Source organism: Perca fluviatilis, chromosome 6 (genome assembly GCF_010015445.1).
Source record: "Perca fluviatilis chromosome 6, GENO_Pfluv_1.0, whole genome shotgun sequence".
NCBI classification, from domain to species: Eukaryota; Metazoa; Chordata; class Actinopteri; order Perciformes; family Percidae; genus Perca; species Perca fluviatilis.
In genome coordinates, this window is record NC_053117.1 from 7,007,291 (window position 1) to 7,027,639 (window position 20,349).

The 20,349-nt window shown below is 43.2% G+C and overlaps 1 protein-coding gene across 1 annotated transcript; it reads left to right on the forward strand.

Annotated features, from left to right (window-relative positions):
• Positions 1-873: 873 nt before the first annotated feature.
• On the forward strand, positions 874-19,597 carry mxd1 (MAX dimerization protein 1). Its single transcript, XM_039803211.1, has 6 exons — positions 874-1,825; positions 2,447-2,546; positions 10,204-10,233; positions 17,011-17,125; positions 17,815-17,974; positions 18,314-19,597. Exons 1-6 carry the CDS (start codon positions 1,759-1,761, stop codon positions 18,508-18,510), a joined length of 669 nt encoding a protein of 222 aa, XP_039659145.1. The 5' UTR covers positions 874-1,758; the 3' UTR covers positions 18,511-19,597.
• The last annotated feature ends 752 nt before the right edge of the window (positions 19,598-20,349 follow it).

Sequence of the window (20,349 nt, forward strand, 5' to 3'; positions counted from 1 at the left end):
TTAAATTTAAGGCAATTTTGCATCCGATGGGCAGGAGATTTTTTGAGAAAATTTTTTGATATTACATATCAGAAAATGATAATGAAATCTCAATGTTTTAACGCTACGATTTAACATTTCTAAATTGATGAATGTGATCATTACTCCAGTGCAACTGACACATTCTAAATATAACTTATCCTACACTTAGTTGTATTACTTGGTTATTCATTATTGTTGTTGCAGGTTTTTCTGGTATGTACCAAATCTTTATGGTACCTAAATCTAATTTGGTGTTTTCTACAAGCATATGCTATGCGTGGTTTTTATTTTCTTTATTAAATTTAGTCCTGGACGGAGGACGTCTTCCAGCAGATAAACCTATTCAATGTTGTCTAAATCCAAGGTGTTTTCCTACTTTAAAATGGGCATCAGTCTCATTTTGAAGCAAGCTTTTTTTTGTAATTAAGCAGTGTGCGTGCGCCTGCGCTGCTATATGCTTTGTGATAGGAGAAGCGAGGGACCAATAATAAAGACAACGTGAATCTGGCCAATACGCGTTCGCGAAATAAGACAAACAACAGCACGGCAACCAATCATTGTCATACACCGCGAAACAGCATGGCAGAGGGGTGTGTCTTCTGTCAGAAGCGGGCGTTGTCACTTGAGCTCGTGGGCATTGCGGCCAATAGCTAACAAGTTGATCAGATAGCAACCAATCACGGCACTAGAGCTGTGTGCTTTCACCAATGAGAATTAGAACCAAAATGGGCTGTCAGTGGTAGTCAGTGCCAACCCTTTCTACAACTGACGGCGTAAACGCCCAATAAGAGCTTCAGTTGTTATGTTCTGTAACCAATCATATGCCAGGACACAGAAGCTTGGTGGTGAAGTACAGTAGTAAGCTGTCGTTTAGATCAACAAGCCGCTATTTTGGAAGCAGTTTGATAAACACTCACTGTTCCTCCGTTGATGTCAGTCGTTTCCAGCGACACATATCACGCGAGATCAACGATTAACCAACACAAAACTAGCCAGCCACATAACGTTAGCCCCGAACCGATAAGGTTGGATGACATCGTCGGTTGAACTTTAAAAGACTATCTAGCTCGTTTTTCTATCCATTTCACAGCAGGCAAGTCTGTGACAACAGAACAGCCAACGATCTTGTATTTTTGATTGGCTTAATATTTTCAATATACAACCGAGCTAGCAAGAACTTTTTTTTTTATCGTTTATTTGGCAACTTCTCACTAGCGCTAACGTTAGCAAACACTTTTTTTGCCATACAGATCGACTTATTTTTTCACCAAGCAGCTCTTCGTTTTGTTTTGTCAACAAGCTGTTTTTTTCTCTCGAAGGACTGACGTTAACTTACCTACCTAAAACAAAACGACGATATTTAGCAAACAGTTTGCTTAATAAAGAGGGCAAAGCAACCATAGCAGTTGAAGAAGTGTTAGCGTCAGCTTTTACCAGCCAGCTAACCAAACCCGTAACGTTACCTGAACTGTTTTACCAATCATTTAGAAACGCCTTTAACCGGTCGGTGCTGTATTCAGGACATTTAACTTTTAAATTGCCCATTTGATACACTGTAAGAGTATTTAACGTTAGCTAGCTCTCGCTTCTTTTTTTTTTTTAAATAACAACTGACAGAACAGCAAGCCAGCTGAGTGTTAGAAGTAGCTAGACCAGTGGTTGGACCTGAGGCAAGTTGTGTACAGCCAAGGAATCCCTCATCGGATTGTTACATTATTATCAGTGTTATTGTTGAAAATGGCGGCGGTCGGAATGGTGCAGATGTTGATCGAAGCAGCAGAGTACCTTGAGCGCAGGGAACGAGGTAAAGTGTATTGTTTTCTACAGTCTGTTTTTATATGTGAAAAATGACAATGACACCCACCCCCTTAAATTACGCTAATTTATGCACTTGTCATTTTTAAAGCTATTTGAAATACTCTTGCTGCCCTTTATTTTGTTACATGAAGTAACCTGGCAATGCATTAAAAACATTAACGTTATGGAATGTTGCACCATACAGCAGAATGCAACGCCTACCCAAAATAGGTGCTTAGCAATGTTAATATTCCGACATGTTTGGGATATAGCCACTGCAAATGTGCAATAACGCGTGCATTTTGCCTTTCTAATGAAAGAATGCATATGTGGCAGATGCAGTGAGATGTGCAGGGGAGACATTGTTTTCATGGAGGCCCCTCCTTTTCCACTGTTGTGGTTTGCAAGTGGGGTTTATTCCAGTTCAAGATGACATCATTGTCCAGGCTGAGGGGAGAAAATACTGTATAAAGATACTGCATGGACATCCATTTTTTTTTAACTTTTTTTTTTTTCCGGGAAAAAATTTCCATTTTGTGGGTTTTTTTTTTTTTTTTTTTGTTTTGTTTTTTTATGTGGCTATATTTTGCCTGGACACGTGACCATTATGTTGTTTGTTTGCTTGCAGAAGCTGAACACGGCTATGCCTCCATGCCACCCTTCATCAGCAGCCAAGAGAGGGAAAGCTTGAAAAGGAAAAGCAAAAGCAAGAAAAACACAAGTAGCAGGTAAAGGCCAGAAAGTATACTGTATCATTTTTCAGCTTTGCAACAAGGGGTTTATAATGTCCCCTCTTTAAGTGTGTCCCCACTGAGCAAAGCTCAATTTTAATTTTACAAATCGCACGTATACGTTTCCGTTTGTGGTGACAAAGTTAAAGACGTAATTTTGTTGTGCATATTTTTGGTGCTGCAATTGAATATATTGCGCGTCGCTGCTTCTCATTCCCTCTCTCTTACCTCTTTCCTGTCAGTCTTCAGCCATACTATCTAATTAAGGCAAGAAAAGCTAAAAAACAAAAAAACAAACTAAAGGTCATCTGATATTATAGGTTGTGGCTGCATGTGTCCGTGTGTTTGAGAGACAGTCTATTGGGCTAAGGCCATGTTTTGACTTCCACTTGTCTTCTGTTAAGCGTGTGACTGACAGCAGCAAACATCAAGCTGGCTTAAAGCGAATGGCCACTGTAAGGCAAACTGGGTCAGTCAAGGTGACTGCAGAAGACATTTCAGTGAGGGAGCATGTCCTGACAGCTCCAGTCAATGGACACTACTGCGCACACACATAGAATTGCATTGATCAATCAAATCGGGACAGATTTATGTTGCATCCACACCCCACAGATCAATGTGCGCTCCGTGGTCAGATTGCAGTTTGCATTTTATGCAACTGTGAAATTTGGTTTGGGAAACTCCTTTCAACAAAAAGCCTCTGCGTACATTGATTGTTTCGCTAGAGGGGATTTTTTTTAAAAGCGCCATGATCGACGGCAGCACTGGTGGAACCATATTCTATATGAACGAAAAGATTTGAGAGTGTTTGTATTCACCTGTATTTATGCGCATATGCACATGGGAGGCCCTGAATGGAAACGCCAGAACAAAGCAGCTAATTAGTGCGAAAAAAAAGAGTTCCATTCTAGGCTGAGGTCGAAATGTTTGTATGTCAATATAGAAAAGATGTAATAAAGTTTGATTTAAAATAGATAATTTAGATAAACCGTAACATTGGGGGACCTGCTTCCTGCGCACTTTAGCGGTATGTTGTAGCTGTTTCAGGTATGTGGGCACATTATCCATCATCTGGCTTCTGCTGGATTGAATGCTTAGCGCATGAGGTGAGGCATATGAATATGATTATAAATAGGCCTCTTACCTTGTGTAACCCACTGTATACCGAGCTATAAAAGCTACAACCACTTTTTGAACTTCTATGAAACAGACTATCGGGAAGACAACACACAAGGTGGTTCGTTGCACAGAACCATCTAAGAAGTCGTCATTGGAAACTGTTTGGAAAAGGGGAGGCACGTTTAAGGAATACCTGGAGGGTGATTGGATGAACCATCTGTCACACACATCTAAGCCTGTAGCTGCCAGTAGCTTCCTTCCCAGATGCTTATTGGTCCGGTTAGCTGGTAGTTCAGACACAAACGCATTACTTGAAACCTGACAAGATGGATTCTTTGTGTAATATGTGATGCCGCAATTCTTGCATGATCTTGTGTTATCGCTCGAATCCTTCTGCCGTGCAAGGTAAAAGAATGCCCACTTCATGCAGTGATTGGTCAGCTGTGCAGAGGTGAGTATGTGTGCAGGATTAGAATTACTCTCCCAGGCTCTCGTTTTTTATTTTTATTTTAGGATCACCTGCTTCTAGAGCTGCAAAGGTTAATTGTGGCAAATAAAGCTGTCCACTATTACATGATTCGCCAACTATTTTGATTAATCGGTTTGAGTCATCTTCTATGAAAAAAAAGTACGAATTCTCTGATTCCAGCAAATTAAATATATGGCAGTAAACTGAAAATTGTTGAGTTGTGAACTAAACAAGACATTCGAGGATGTCGTCTTGGTTTTTGGAAAACAGCGATTATCATTTTTCACCGTTTTCGGACATTTTATAGACCAAACAGCTAATCAATTAATGGAGAAAATAATCGGCAGATTCATCGACAGTGAAAGTCATCGTTAGTTGCAGGTGGCAGCCCTACCTGCTTCCATAACTTTTAGTGTGTTCAAATGAGAGAAACACTGTGAATTTGTGACGTGTGCAATGTTGTCGCAATTTCAACTATTGCGCCCATGGCGACAGGCCTTTAGACGTTGTTGGATGGCACGTAGTATGAGTAGGTTTGTTTGAAGAACACCGTGACCTAAAGTGTTCTCTGGATGGCTTAGCGCTATGTTCAATATCCAGTGTACAGAGTATATGATGTAAAGCATGTCATTTATGGCCTGTCACCCCTCATAACCTCAATGTACATATTCAGCTCTATTATCTGCTGATCTAAAGTTACAACACTGCTATACACATTTGACATTTGAGTATTCCATACGTTCATATAGGCTAAGTCAATTTTTTTCAATATTTAGTCTATACCATGTTTAAGAACATAGTCAATAGCGTCCAACATGTCTTGTTTTTTTTCTTCTGACTAACAGTCCAAAAACCCAAAAGATGTAAACGGTGATATAAAAAAGCAGCAAATCCACTCATGGGAGGAGCTTCAACAGAGAATTTTTGGCATTTTATCTTGATAAATGAACAGTTATTAAAGTATAAAAATTGCTCCTGATTCATTTCCTGTCAATCAATCGATCAATCTAGTCGACTGCCCAATTTGGATTGTAGAAATCAAAAATAATGACCTGCTTTTACCTAATCAGTGTTGTTGATGAACAGGGCGACATTTTCATTCATCCTGTAGCTACGTGTGCCCATGTACACAGAACCGCTTTTGAAAAGAAACTTGGTGTCACTTAAATATTTGCTTTAGCCTGTCGGCCAGGATGGTGCCCGATGGGCTCGACCAACGTTTTCGGTGACGGTGACTAATCTGTAGTGTTCTTCCATTGTCGCAATGCACTAAAAGGAGAAGGATGTGGAGTGCTGCAAGAACACACCTGCTTCCACCTTCGAACATGCCTGAACATGCTTAGGTGGCACTACATTTTTAGACATGCCTTGTGAAGAAAATCTGGGACTAGCTTTGTGTGTCAAGTAGACCACGAGCTGCTGCAACCTATACAATTGTATGTGTTTAACTAGAAGGCTATGTTAAGCAACTCCCTCATCATCTACGAGCACTTAATCAGATATTACTATTTAAGGGCAGCTGAGGCACACTTGTCATTAATAATGGTTTCTGCTCCGCCTAGATGATTTGATATGGTCTTGTGTGATGTTGGCTCTTCTTGGGGGTGGGGAGGAGTTCTGCCAGAGAAGGGAGAAGGGCCATTCGTTGATCAGGCATAATAAGTTATATTTTGTTGCTGACTGTTGAAACTTGGTGAAATGTAGAGCATTAATTTATGTATGTATGTGAAGCCACTCAACCCAGTGTGTACAAGCTCCTCCAGTCTCTGTTGTTTCTCCATGGCATGGATGTGTGAGTAGTGGGGGAGGGGAGTTCCTGTGTTTCTGGCGTGTATATGTGTGTGTGCATGTGTGTCAGTAGTAGTGACTCCCCCCACCCCCTCATCTCTCTCTCTCTCTCCCTCCTCCACACTCTTTTCCTGCTCTGTTCTCACTCTTGGCAAGCAGTGGAGAGCACCAGCTCCTCCATTACATAGATGGAGAGTCCTCCCCACCACACACACACACACACACACACACACACACACCACACACACACACACACACACACACACACACACACACACACGCACACTGTGCAACTACAGTGATCTTTGAGCTGTCCTTGTTAAGCAGGCAAATTGAGTCTTCCCATGCTCACCACCCTGTGATGTTGTTCAGGCTAATGTGGCTAACTTGGGCGAGGCTACAGCCAAGCCAAGCCTCAGAAATGAAAATACAGCTTAATGGTAGTTTAATGTAGAAGAATCTTGTTGTAGACTGAGCCGAGGGAAAGATGGACTGGTCGGTCATCTTGAGACAGTTCAGTTTCTCAAATCGTAATCGCGATTAAAAAAATTTGATCAATTGCACAGCCCTAACTGTATGTGGAGTTACAGTATAAGACTGAAATTTATTAGAACAGTCATTCATTTTTACACTGACCAGTCAGTACCAAGTCAAGTACCCATTAAGGCTCGGTTATACTCTCGCGCCACACTGTGGCATTGGCCTCCGTCAATGGCGCGCGCTACGAGCATGCCCAGAGACATTTATGCTCAACTAGTCTATATCCACGACGTTCCACTTCCGGGATTGGGCCGTTGCTGCCGCGAATTCCGCTGGGATTTACTCTTTTCGACCGGATTTTACCTTCCGCTTCCTTCGGGTTGTAATTTTAAACTCCGGTGGATTTCTGAGGACTATGGTTAACTGCTCCTCAGATCTCTGTAGGGTAAATCCAGACAGCTAGACTAGACTATCTGTCCAATCAGAGGCTATTTTGCAGCGGCACCGTGGCTCTGCCCGGTGCTTAGCGCCGCCCCGTGACGATTGTGATTGGTTTAAAGAAATGCCAATAAACCGGAGCACGTTTTTTTTTCTCCCATCCTGGAATGCTGGGTGGACTCGCCAGACCCTCCTCGTCAGCGCTGTGGGGGAGGGTCTGGTTATTATGTGAATAAGCAAAAAGTAGTGAAGAAGAAGAGAGTGGAAGTAAAGGGAAAGCAGGCTACCTGGCAACAGTGGTAAACACATCCATGATTAACACCGACGTACTGCGAGACATTACATTTATGTACTCTAATCATTAACGTGACTGTCCTTTATCTCCAAATCAAAACTACTTTTTTTTTTAGCTTTGACAGAACGACCTCATGTTTTTCCACACTCTCCAGAATTTTTGTTCTTCTTCTCCCAGTGTGGTGTCTCTCTCTGACCACATATTTAAGGCCGTTGGACTCTCTGTGGTCCGTACATGAAGAACCATACAGATGTTAGCAGAGGCGAAGCGGCTCGGCCAGTCCTAGCCGACCATGTTAAACTGAAAGCGCTGCGCCACGGTGGTGGTGTCCTTTTTTATGGCTCATCCACCTCCAAAATCCAGTATCGTTCGAGCTATAGTGGGAATCTTTGGCAATCTTGCGACCCGATTCCCAATTTTGGTGTAACAATTACATTCAGGATTGATTCTCGATTAAGAAAATGGAATAGCGGCTAGAGATGGTCCGATACCATTTTTTGCTTCCCGATACCGATTCCGATACCTGAACTTGCGTATCGGCCGATACAGAGTACTGATCCGATACCAGTGTGTCATATATTTTATTATGTTTTAACAACTGTATACTACTATCCCTGTATGGATGTGATATGATTTCTATCTTTGTTGTCGGTTTGGCTCAGGTTAAACTCTTTGTGAAACATGAACAAATACAAACAATGAATGCCACAGAACTTTCTTTTATTATCCAGTTTGACAGTCAGTTATAACGGGAAAAGAACATAAATAAACTACTTTAACGTAGATTTTCTTTAGGGCTTTATTACGTGGTATCGGATCGGTGCATAAACTCCAGTACTTCCTGATACCGATACCAGCGTTTTAGGCAGTATTGGATCGAACATTTCTAATAGCGGCATAAATAACTATATAACCGTAACCGTAGTGCCAGCCGGTAGCCGTTTGTTGTTCTGTTCTAAAGGAAGTGTGTGAGGTGAACTAATGAAAGTAGCAGCTGGATATCAACAGTCAACAGTCAGCTGGGGCCAGCTATTAGTTCATCAGTGCTTCAGAATATTGCACTTTATGTATTATTATAGTAGCATGTTGAGTCAGTGTAATATCATGGAATCTAGTGTGTAGTCAGTGTGATCCCAGTGCCTATGTGGTAGACTAGGGATTCAATATAATGTGCTGATATAGAATTAAGGCAATCCATAGATTATTTCACATTGCTCACAATAAAAAAAAAACTCCCCTTTACTCAGTATTACTTAGTATCAGCTGTACACTTTTGCGTCATGGGTGCTTAGGTGGCGGGGTACAGTGTTCTGGGGGTAGGGCAGAGGGTTGGAGGTGTCCCTGAGCCTGAAATCTAGCCTGAATAAGTGGGATCATTTCCCTGCTAGCCCTGTTATGTCATCAGCGGCTGTCTGTCCTGCAAAGGAATGCACCCTGGCTGAAAGGGGGAGTGAGATAGAGAGCACCCAAAGCTGAAATGAGATGATACCCCGCACCCCACACACACACACACACACACACACACACACACACACACACACACACACACACACACACACACACACACACACACACACACACACACACACACACACACACACACACACAGAGGCATGACTCCCATTGCTGTTCAGAGCTTGCGACTCAGGATAGGGGAAGCCAGTATATATAAGCTTAGCCTTGACAGTAAATTGTTAAACATAGAATTAAATCAATCAGTGGGTTTACATGCAGTTTAAAAACCTGATTATATTCAGGCTAAGGCCATACCCCGGTTTCTCAAATGTCATGTAAACACCATACCGCTAAAATCGGAGTTCTCATACCCTGGTTAACAGACCTAGATAACTCCTTTAGTTACCAGGGTATTTGTGCATGTAAACACCTTAACCAGGTTTTGCGTCTGCACATGCTCCGTAGGTTAGAACTGCCCCTTCCCACTCCGCTGCAGTGACTTTTTAACCGGAAATAGAGGAGAGCAGTTGGAATCAACAGCACCAAAAACCACAGCAACAACACAAGCTTTAAACCCTTTAAACCCACTGAGGACTTTGCCATGGCAAAAAAAATAAACTTCCAGTTGTACGTTGGCGGAGCGTCATTCTTCCCATTCTTCCCCGCTCATGTATACGGGGAGAACTGGCATAACCCAGCTATTCACTTAACCGGGGTAAGATGCATGTAAACGCACTGACTGTGTGTGTGTGTGTGTGTGTGTGTGTGAGTTAGAGACCGCCGAGGATCTTGGCCGTGGCATGGGGGACAGTGTCGAGCCTAGCAGAGCTGAAGATGGAGAGGCTATTTTGGGACATAGGGGGGGTTGGTGGAGCGTGAGGTCAGGTGGAGGTAGATTAGAGTTCAGCAATGCTGAGGGTGTCTCTGCCTTCTGTGCCCCGTACACCCCGCCCCCGTCCCCCACAACCACCACCCTTTCACCTCTATTCACACAGGTCAGTCCAGCACTCCAAAAACTACACATAACCCTGTGTGTGTGTGCGTATTGCGTGTGTGTGTGTGTGTGTGTGTGTGTGTGTGTGTGTGTGTGTGTGTGTGTGTGTGTGTGTGTGTGTGTGTGTGTGCGCCGCTTTAGCACCGCAATGCAGAAGTCCTACTGGCCTCTAGCACACCTTCATCTCTCAGTTTTACCTTCAGCAGCACTGTGTATTCCCCCACTTTTCTCAGTACTACATGCACAGTGGCTAATCAGGCAATATGAAGGGGCATAGTCCCTGGCTTCTGTTTATAGTTACGGTTACTATGTTTACCCCTGGCCTCTTCGTCACGTATCGGAGTCCTTAAAAAAGCACAAGTATCCTCCGTTGAACAAGCCTCAGGCATTAGAATACCCAGCCTGTTCTTTGTTTTTCCTAGAATCCCATTTTGTCAGGCGTTCTGACTGCTCATAAACACCCACACAACCTTTTTTTTTTTCTCTCGCTCTCTCTCAATCCCCTGCAGTAAGGCCTTGGACTGCATTATTTACACACAAAGAGGAAACCTTACCCTGTTTAAGCACTGGCCTTGTAATTATGTGTGGTTTCTCATGTGGGTTTTTATCTCCACAGGTCTACGCACAATGAAATGGAAAAGAACAGGTATGTAAAAATGTCCTCGTCTGTGTGTGTTTGGGCATATTTGTTAATTCTCATCATGGATGGTGCAGGGCTCAACATTAACGCTTGCCCTGGGCAAGTAAACTCTGTGTTCGGGCAAGTGGAATGCCTCATTCAGTTGTCCGATCGTGCAATTGAAAAAAAGAAGGGGGGTCTTGTGAGTGAGAGCCGCTGCTCGGCAACCGACTCGTTCGGTGAGCTTACTTACCCAGTAGCACAAAAAGGCCAGCAACGGCAGAGAAAGGCAACGAGGAAAAAAGCAAATATAGCCACAATATTTTCACATCTAATATAGAAATAAAAGGGGAACTTTGCAGATTTTCTACCAACTCTTTGTCAATGCAGCGCGGTCCATCCAGCGGACTTTTGCCGGTGGGTGAGCAGGGATCTCCGGGCCCGGCGGCATGCGGGCGCCGTTCTGCATGTACTGTCCGCGCTGTAGTGACACAAGCCGGTTTGAAAATCTGCAACGTTTCCCTACCAAACCAGAGTTGGGGTATCTGATCCATCAGTCCAGTATCTCCTTTCCTATTTACTTAATAAATATCAAATTTAATTTGATTGCGTAAGTCAGGTATATAATGAAAAAGACAGTAATCGTTAGAATAGTTAGCTAGTGAAGACGTTCTCATCAAAAAAAAACTAAATAGTATCAGTAATGAAAGCCAGCATGGGTAGATCATGAGAGTAAGAGGCCTAATGTGCAATTGAAGAAAGCTATGAATGCCAAATCATATATTATATTGTCCATGTTTCGGAAAATGTGTTTTTGCAACACAGCAAACCTATTTTTCACAGCTGATATTCGCCACGCTAGTGGAAAAGCTCTCAGGATGGCAACCTCAGTTGCTCGGACAAATTTTTATGAAATTTGGAACACACCTTCATGTTTCGCTAGAGGATGAATTGCACAATCATCATGTTAACATTTAAATTTTTCCAATACTTTGTTCCATGACCTAATGACATTCCCATCCGCCTCAGCTGTACTTTGTACTTTGCCAGTTGGCAAATGTTAGCATGGTAAAATTAAGATTATGAACATGGTAAACATTACACCTGCGTAACGTCAGCATATTAGCTTTGGCATTGTGAGCATGTTGGCGTGCTGATGTTAGCATTTGGCACAAAGCACCGCAATGCCAAAGTACAGCCGCCCATAGACTCTTAATCCTGCTATGAAACCCCACATTAACAGGACACTTTTTGGCTAAGATAATGTCAGTTTTAATCACAGGCTGTGAGGTTGTAATGAATCCAAACAAAAATCCAATTGCTGCTTTCAACCGTTTTTCATGCAGATATTTTGGGACAAAAAATAAGTCTTTTATTTATGTGTTTATGTTTTGGTCCCTGTCGCTCTCTTGTGCTTCCATCCACCCTGTGCTAGTTGATCCAAACCAGCAGCTCAGTGGACAGCCTGAATAATATATGACACTGAGGCATGCGCCTGGTATTTAGTCCTGTGTGTGTGTGTGTGTGTGTGTGTGTGTGTGTGTGTGTGTGTGTGTGTGTGTGTGTGTGTGTGTGTGTGTGTGTGTGTGTGTGTGTGTGTGTGTGTGTGTGTGTGTGTGTGTGTGTGTGTGTGTGTGTGTGTGGACACCTCATGCCCAGCACTGAGTCAAAATTATGACTACAGCCCGTCGTTTTACACCTGACAACATTCATAGCCCTTTAGCTAGTATCTCCCACCAGTAGTTTAATGATAGAAAGCCATCATAGGCTAGTAGTAAATTACTCATCTCGACTCCGCTGCTAGCAAAGCCAGAGGCATGCAACCAGACCCATCCCCCCCTGCAGCAATATTCTCAATAATCTCTACACACACACACACATTCAAAGTTCTATTTTGTACAACTCCCCTCTGTCGTTGCACACAAAACCAAGAGCGTGCATGTGGGGGAGTGTGTGTGCATGCTTACGTCCACGTAACAGGACTCCAGCCAAAGCATGTTGGGTCGCAAGGGACGACTCGTTTGCGTTTATTTTTCATGCATGAAAAAAAAGAAAACTGACTTTCACATTCACTTCGTTTCAGACCAAACGGGAACTGCGCAAAATTAGGGCAGAGAAATATAGGTTCTGGCCTTAGGCTGATGCAGCACGTAGCTCCACATACCAGGCACGGCGTTATGGGTGGGCCTGACGGGCCCGGGCCCACCCACTTTTCAACAGGCCCACCCAAAACATTCCTTCAAAAAACATTAATTAATTAATATATTATAATTTGGCGAAGAATTATTAAAAATCTGCAAATAATTTGTGCTAAAATTGTCCAAATGTTTAGTTTTCAAAAAACAATTTAAAAAAGCTGGTCATGTCTATTTTTATGTTTCTGCGCAAGTTCAGCAGACTGTGAGGTTCGGGATGGATGTAGCTTGTCGGTATGCTAGGCTAGCTCCCAGTGATCTGAGAGTGTGAAAATCATTTCCAGTAAAGGACAATGTTGCAACAGTCGTTGTTTAGGTACCTTAAACATGCACGAGCGGTCTCAGAGTCATCGCTGCAACCAGGAGATGAAGGAGAGCTGAGATCCATAACACCTAGCACGTCTTTGTCTCTGCCACCCCAGGATGCTAGCGCGGTTAGCGCATCTAGCGCGACCAGCGCCGGTGCTAGTGCCTCTGACTCGCGAGTGGATGATATATCCCTGTGGATCATGTCTTCCGTGGATGAGCCCGCAACTCAACCAGTGCTAAAGTATGCGGTCACTTCTTCTGCTTTAGGGAGTTTAATTGTGTAGGACCGCCAGAGGATAACAGTATGGTATGTGAAGGCTAATTTGCCTGTATTGTATTATGTCGTTATATGAGATATATGGATTAAAATAATCGATTCATAACTCGCTACAGAGCTGCAGGCGCAATTCTATTTCTACAACAGCTTGTTACTGTTGTCAAGTTGTTTTTCCCTCATGGTTTTCTCTTGTTATGGCCAATGATGCTTTAGGACTTGTTAATGTGATTTATTTATTTTTGTTAAACATGTTTATAACATGAATCATCACACTAAAGTAAGGAAATAACTTGAGTCTTGTTTTACATGACAGATGACGTTGTCAATGAACAAGTTCTGTGGCCGAGTATTGATTGAAACTGTCAGGCAGTGTTGTTGATCTGTGTTGTTGAAAACTTAAAACAATTGAACAGAGTTGTGAAATATTCGGCCTCATGTTTTACGAGCAGAACTAAACTATGTTTTGGTTAAATATTAGATTCCTGACCACTTTTACAGTCTATAGGCCTTAGGTTAGAAGAGATGCGCTATAGCACAGCCAGGTATGGTGGTAATGGAGATTCCAAAGCGCTATTCTTTTGGTCAGAACCAAGAGCGATCGCGGATAGGTCCTTCTTTTGCACCGAAAATGTTTACAATGCAACAACATATTTAAAGAGCATCAAGCTATTACAATCTTTATTATGTAAGCACACACTGCACTAAAGCCGCATTGAACCAGAATAACCTGTTACAGCCACGCCCCAGAGTGTTTTTATCTCACTCAGACACGTTGTGACCTGTGTCTGCTGCTCGCCTGTGTTGTCAAATGAATATTAGCTAGTCCTGCTGATTATGACAGAATAAAACAGCTGAGGACATTTCCATGGCAATCTGCATGCCCTTTGGACTGATACCTCTATTAGACCAATGACCAGAGTTATCTGACCGGTCTTCAACCCTTCTTTTATCAGCTCAAACCAAACTAGTCAACACAGGTTGATCTCCGGTCATGACAATTCAGATACGCCCTGGGTTATGCATACCAATTACTTCGGGAGTTGGAAATGGGCGTGGGTTTACACGTCATATTCAGTGGGCCGCTAACATAGTCGCATACTACAGTACACCAGCTGTACTAGTGTTTTGTAGCCTACTTGAATTCATCATTATACAGTATATATTAGAACATCCCAAAAATAACCACAGTTTACACTTTTCACAACTTCCACATTAAAAAGCATACTGAACTGTTTTGACTTATTAACACAAACGTGTCAGTGACTACGTTTACATGCACATAATATTCCGGTTTTTGCCCTTATTCCAAAAAAGACACCATTCCGACGACTAGGTTTACATGGCTAATGAAAGTTAACATTCCCGTTTACATGCAGCCGTGTGGCGGACTTGTTGGACCGTGCGAACAAAGCCTCCCTCCTTCATTCCTTCAACCACCATCTTGAAAAGGTCGGCGTTGCAATGCTTTGCGCGTATCTAAAAACCAGTTGATATCAAAGTCTTTCATAATGTTTAAAAGTAGCTGTGTTTCTCCTTCATTCCTTTTGGGCATGCATCTCTGCCCCGCATTCTTTGGAAGCACATTTGGAATATGCCCTCCCAAAGAATGCGGTACACATGTTCCACCAAAACAAGTTCCTTCCCGAGGCTATTTTGCAGCGGCACCGGGGCTCTGTCGGGCCCATGACGATTGTGATTGGTTTAAGGAATTTCCAATAAACCAGAGCCCTTTTTTCACCCATCCCTGAATGCTGCGTGGACTAGCCGGACCTTCCTTCGCATCGCTGTGGAGGAAGGGTCTGGCAAAGCGAGACTATGCTGGCAAACACTACATTGTCCCTCACCGTCCCACTAATTCTTTCCTCATCGCAGACAGCCAGGAGCTCCCACACCTCAAAGTCTTGCTAAATATCCATGTTGTTCAAATCGTCAGAGGTTCACCTCCGGTGTAGCTGAAAACATGCTGCAGCCATCGCGCCGCTTGTTTATGGACTACAACGACCTGTGACTCCTGCGTCACAACGATGGCATACTTGTCCCGCCCTGATACTTAACCTCTCGACCTGAGTCACAAAGCCGAGTCTGACCATACCGGTTAACCCCGTTCAAATGCAAAGCCAACCCTGGTTCAACCCTGGTCGAGCCCTCGGTGTGAGTCAGCAGGGAAACAGGCACTTGGTTTCAGCAACTGAACTACTTTTGTTTGTGCATGTGTGGGCTTCACCTGCTTTTCAAAGGCCAAGTGGTCAGAATATATCTGCGTGTATCCTGTGCCCACTGTCCAATTTTGAATAAACTCTTTCCGGCAGTGACACGCGCATCAGGACTACCTGCAGCAGACGATAAATGAACAGCTCGTCCAGCCGGCCCTCAGCTGCCAAAAATTTTTTACTGTCAGGAGAAGTCTGACGTACACACGCCCACACGCTCAGGCACACACAGGCATACAGACACGTACACACTCCGCCGAGGCCCGGAGCTGGAGGTGTGTGTTGCGTAACTGTGGGGAGGCAAACACCCACCAGACCTTAGTGACTGCCAAGGCTGCCAGAGCCCTAGAGCGGCTACAGGAGGAAATAGAGTAGAGATGAGAAATGTGAATGTGAAGTGTGTTATAGGACAGCTGACATTAATAATGAACTCAAATCTCAACATATGTCACAGCACATTTCGGTTTTCTTCTTGCCAATGGAGGACGTGTACACTGTTCCTCAGATATTCTATGTAGCAACATTATGTGGTAATGTTAACATTGCTGTAAAAATACACAGGATATAGAACCTGTGCAAACATTTTACTTCTTCATTTTGTATGAATGAGTAACTCTAGGATTTGGTTCAAAAAGCAGATGGACTAAATACTTCTTTGGTAGTATTTAAGTATTGAAACTGTCAAATATCCAAAGATGATTTTCATGTAAGGTTGTTTGTGTATAGACAACATTTCAACATTTTAGAGGTTTGGCTTCTATTGTACAGCATAACAAGAGTCTAAAGTCACACTAGCTCTGTGAGGTTATACTTAGGCACTTGGGTGGTGCTATGAGATAAATGCTGGTATCAGCACGCTAACATGCTCACAACACTGACAGCGTTCACCATGTTTATCACTTTAGTTTTTAGCATAAGCATGTTAACATTTGCACTAAACTCAAAGTACAGCAGAGGCTGATGGGAATGTTATTAGTTTTGTCTGAATTTTGTTATAAAATATGACAATCCATCCTTAAAGAGACATGAATGTCTACCACATTATGTGGCAATTCATCCAACAGTTAAGACATCTCACTCAAAACCACAAATGTCAACATCATGGTGGCATTAAAGAAAAAGTCAGGGGATCACCAAAGTTATTAGGATTCATCATCTAGGGACCATAAACTCAAAATACCATGACAATACATCCAATAGTTAGTTAGTAGGCCGCCCAACTGACAGACAGACCAACATTGCCATCCTTGGAACCAAGCCAATGACAAAATAACATGTTTCTATTTCTCAAAGTAAGGAAATGAAAAAGGTATTCCTTTTTTTATCTTTTTGGTACTAGTTTAGAAAAATCCAGATGTTTTAGCTCTAATAACAAGTACGAAATGTAAGGCTTTATGCAGGCTTGCATCAAATCAAATTTGACAAAAGAAAACTTTATTCAAAATCCACCCACAACTTTTTGTCTTGAGCCTACAACCACAGCTCATGGTCTACATGATGAATGGAGTTGTCATCATGAGATAGCTTAATTGGCATCATGCGATTGAAGCTCCATACTTGGGTTACCTGATACAACTGCGCAAACTCCCTCCAGCGATGAAGACCATGAGATGCGGTTGAAAGCTCCAGGAAAAAAAGTTAGCAAGTGGACCTTGACTGGACTTATTTATTTATTTATTTATTGTCAAACTACTATTTCCAAGGCCAAGAATGAGCTTTAACATGCAACAGATCACATGATTTTTGTGTTTATCTCTAAAAAAAAGATAATGTTTGACAGTTTCTCTCTTTGTTTCTTCTCTTCTTTCTTCAGACGGGCACATCTACGGCTCTGTTTAGAGCGCTTAAAATCTCTTGTTCCCTTAGGACCAGATGCTAACAGGCACACCACTCTAAGCCTGCTGATGAAAGCCAAAGATCATATCAAGGTGCGTGTATTTATGTGTGTTTGGTTCTCACCAGATCAGTGCGAAAAGACAAGGAAGGTACCTTTTACCCGGGTGGTTTGGATCTTTAATGATTTATACAGCACCTGGCGTAAATACAATTTAGCGGGATAGGGCAACACCTATTGTATGTTCAGCCAACAAACCACTTTTTTCAGTGCTTTGCACAGGCATTTGCTTTTTTCACCACTAATTATGGTAAGCAATGTTGTTTTGTATGATTAGAGCATGTAGAGGTACAAAAAAAAAAAAAAAAAAACACGGTCCAAGGATGGAACCTTGAGGAACTCCAATGGAGACAAAATATTCTATGTCTTGTATATATGACTTGAACCAATCTAGCACCATGCCAGACAAACAGCCCAGTTTTTTAGTCCGTCAAGCAATATTGCATGATCAAATGGGTGGAACTGCAGCACTGAGATCCAGATGCACTACAATTGACTTTTTGCCAGAGTTTTTAATCGTATGCCATTTAGAACTTTAATAAGAGCAGTCTAAGTGCTGTGATGGGGCCAAAATCCAGACTGGAAATTTCTTGAGCCCTGAGGTGTGTAAGTGTGTTAGTATTGTGTGTTTGAGTGACTTGCATTAGCCACTGAGGGAACACACAGAGCAACTTTTTTGACACCTTCTCCTTAAATGCTATGTGTTTTTTCTCCACCCTGCAGAGGTTGGAGGAGAGCGATAGGAGAGCTCAGCACACCATGGATCAGCTACAGCGGGAGCGGAGACATCTGAGGCGGCGTCTGGAGCAGCTAGGGGTGGAGAGGACCCGCATGGACAGTACCGGCTCCACTGTGTCGTTGGACAAGTCTGACTCTGACCAAGGTACATCTATTTAATGAAATACTCTTAAGAAGACGTAGTGGCGTCTGAAGTCAAACAAGTGAAATCATAAGTAGATTAGGCCCTAGGCTGTTTTAAAAATTGGATTGCAATTTAATTTTTATCTCAACCGGTTGTAATCTTTACACATTTATATTGAATTTTAAAGGGTTCACGATGCATCGTTACATCCTGACTCGTGTTGTTTACTCAGAAAAGATTAAAGTGGTAGCCTGAGCTTTTGAGGAACCTTCAGGAAAAACTTGAATAGCTAACGATAATGTGACATAAAATGGAATTAGCCCTATAACCATGTTCTTGTGGTCCCTGTGCTCCCAACAGAGGACCTGGATGTGGACGTGGAGGGGACGGACTACATGCTGGGTGACCTGGAGTGGAGCACCAGCAGTGTTAGCGACTCGGGCGACGAGCGGGGCAGCCTGCGCAGCAGCTGCAGTGACGAGGGCTACTCCAGCGCCAGCCTGCTGCTGCTGCAGGACACTCAGGAGAAGGCCAAGCAGCTGGGCTGCAGCCTATAGACAGCACTAGACAGCACAACTCCCGCCCCCCTCCTCAGTTACTCCCGTCCCAATATTGCCTCACCACTCCCTAATCCCACTCTGACCTCCCCCTCCGTCCCTCCCTAGCGGGACTGACCAAGTCTGAGGCCTCTCCTCCAGCCAGGCCCTCTGCAGGCTTACCCATTCCCACAACGCCCCCTTCCAGACTGCAACACCTCCGAGACACCCGCCCGCATCCAGCCCGTCATCAGCGGTCAGTCTTTTAGGGTGTCGGCCCGCTCCGCACCAATCAAACGAGTGGGATTTTAAAGACGCTCCACCCCTCCGTCTCTCCGTCCATCCATCAGAAACACAACTTTCAGCCAGAGAATGTTACCACACAATATCCCACTGCCTCTTTTTCTATGCCTCAAGAGCCATGGGAAGCACTTGAGATTTCACACAACACACACACACACACACACACACAAACACACACACACACACACACACACACACACACACACACACACACACACACACACACACACACACACACACACACACACACACACACACACACACACACCATTCATCGCTCCTAGTTGTCCAGTGAGACAGAGTCCTTCCAAAGGTGTGGCACTGACATGATTTTGGGGCTTTTTGTCTGCCCTGCTCACCAACCAGTTAAGCATCTGTGCATGGTATTTTGCACTTACAATTGTTTTTTTTGTTTTTTTTTAAACAAAACTGTTTCATCTTTTTTCAAATGCGGTCTCTGAAAAACTTAAAGGACACCCGCTACAGCTCTCTCGCAGTATTGGTACAAGATGAAATGAGCGTTTGAAACGCATGCCAGTATGTTGTCTGCCTGCGCTGTGGGGGGTGCAGCAGAGTTTCGGGGGGGGTCACTAAAAGTAGACCGTGTGTGTGTGGTGTTAAACTGTCGGGGGGCCGACAGCAATACGTCCCGTAGTTACCCAGGCAGTGGCAGGCTACTAACCAACCTGTCACTTTTCTGTCCATAACTCCTATTCAGAGGAAGAAGTAACAAAAAAAATAATAATTGTGCAGCATGAGATTGTGAAGGGGCCCGGGAATATAGGAGGTTTATTTTTTATTTTTTTGGGGATTTGATGGTTTTTTTCTGCCTCTCTCTGATGACTGTGGCGTTTTTCTTAAACAGCATCCTTTTTTATCATAACGTGTGTATGTCACGTCTGAGCCTGGTGACGACAGGGGGCGGGGAGGGGTCACTAACAGGTTTCGGAAACTTTTAACACCAGCCACCGGGGCCGAACGCCGGTATGTCTTGGCAGGTGCTGGTACGTCTTTGTACACTACTTCCTCACTGCCCCCCCCCCCCGTTCACCAGGTATTAACAAGAAAGGGGAAAGAGCCGTTCTACCGAGAGCAGTCGAGAGACTGGAGCACATTCCATTTTTCAATTACTTAAAAAAATTTTAGACGGTTTTTTTTTTTTTTTTTTTTTTCTGCGCCCCCCCCCCCAATTATTAAAGAAGAAGTTTTTTGGGGGGGGGCGAGTCACCCTGAAACAAAAACCACTGGCTTTGACTTTTTCAGTAAGGAACACACGGAGAAATGGCTGAATGGTTTCCTCTGTGTTCACATGGAAAGCTCTAAAATGTAAAAAAAATGAAAAAAACACAGATTTTTCTCTCCTTTGCCTTGCCTTTATAGCTATTTATTGTTCCTGCAAAAATGTTAATGTAAATAGTTTACAGAAAGATCTCTATGTCTATCAACAAATGTATTTATTAGATATGCTGAATATATAGAAGAAACTATAGAAATCTATTTAATTAGTCCTAGCCGATGTTCTTCTTGTGAGGTTTATTGAGAGTTTACAGTGTGTAG

What these genes read in the sequence shown, in the direction of transcription:
- mxd1 (XM_039803211.1), top strand. Translation starts at nt 1,759, where the DNA reads ATGGCGGCGGTCGGAATGGTGCAGATGTTGATCGAAGCAGCAGAGTAC. An exon ending in AAGCCAAAGATCATATCAAG is followed by an intron (nt 17,126 to 17,814) that starts GTGCGTGTATTT and finishes TCCACCCTGCAG; the next exon opens with AGGTTGGAGGAGAGCGATAG. An exon ending in CAAGTCTGACTCTGACCAAG is followed by an intron (nt 17,975 to 18,313) that starts GTACATCTATTT and finishes TGCTCCCAACAG; the next exon opens with AGGACCTGGATGTGGACGTG.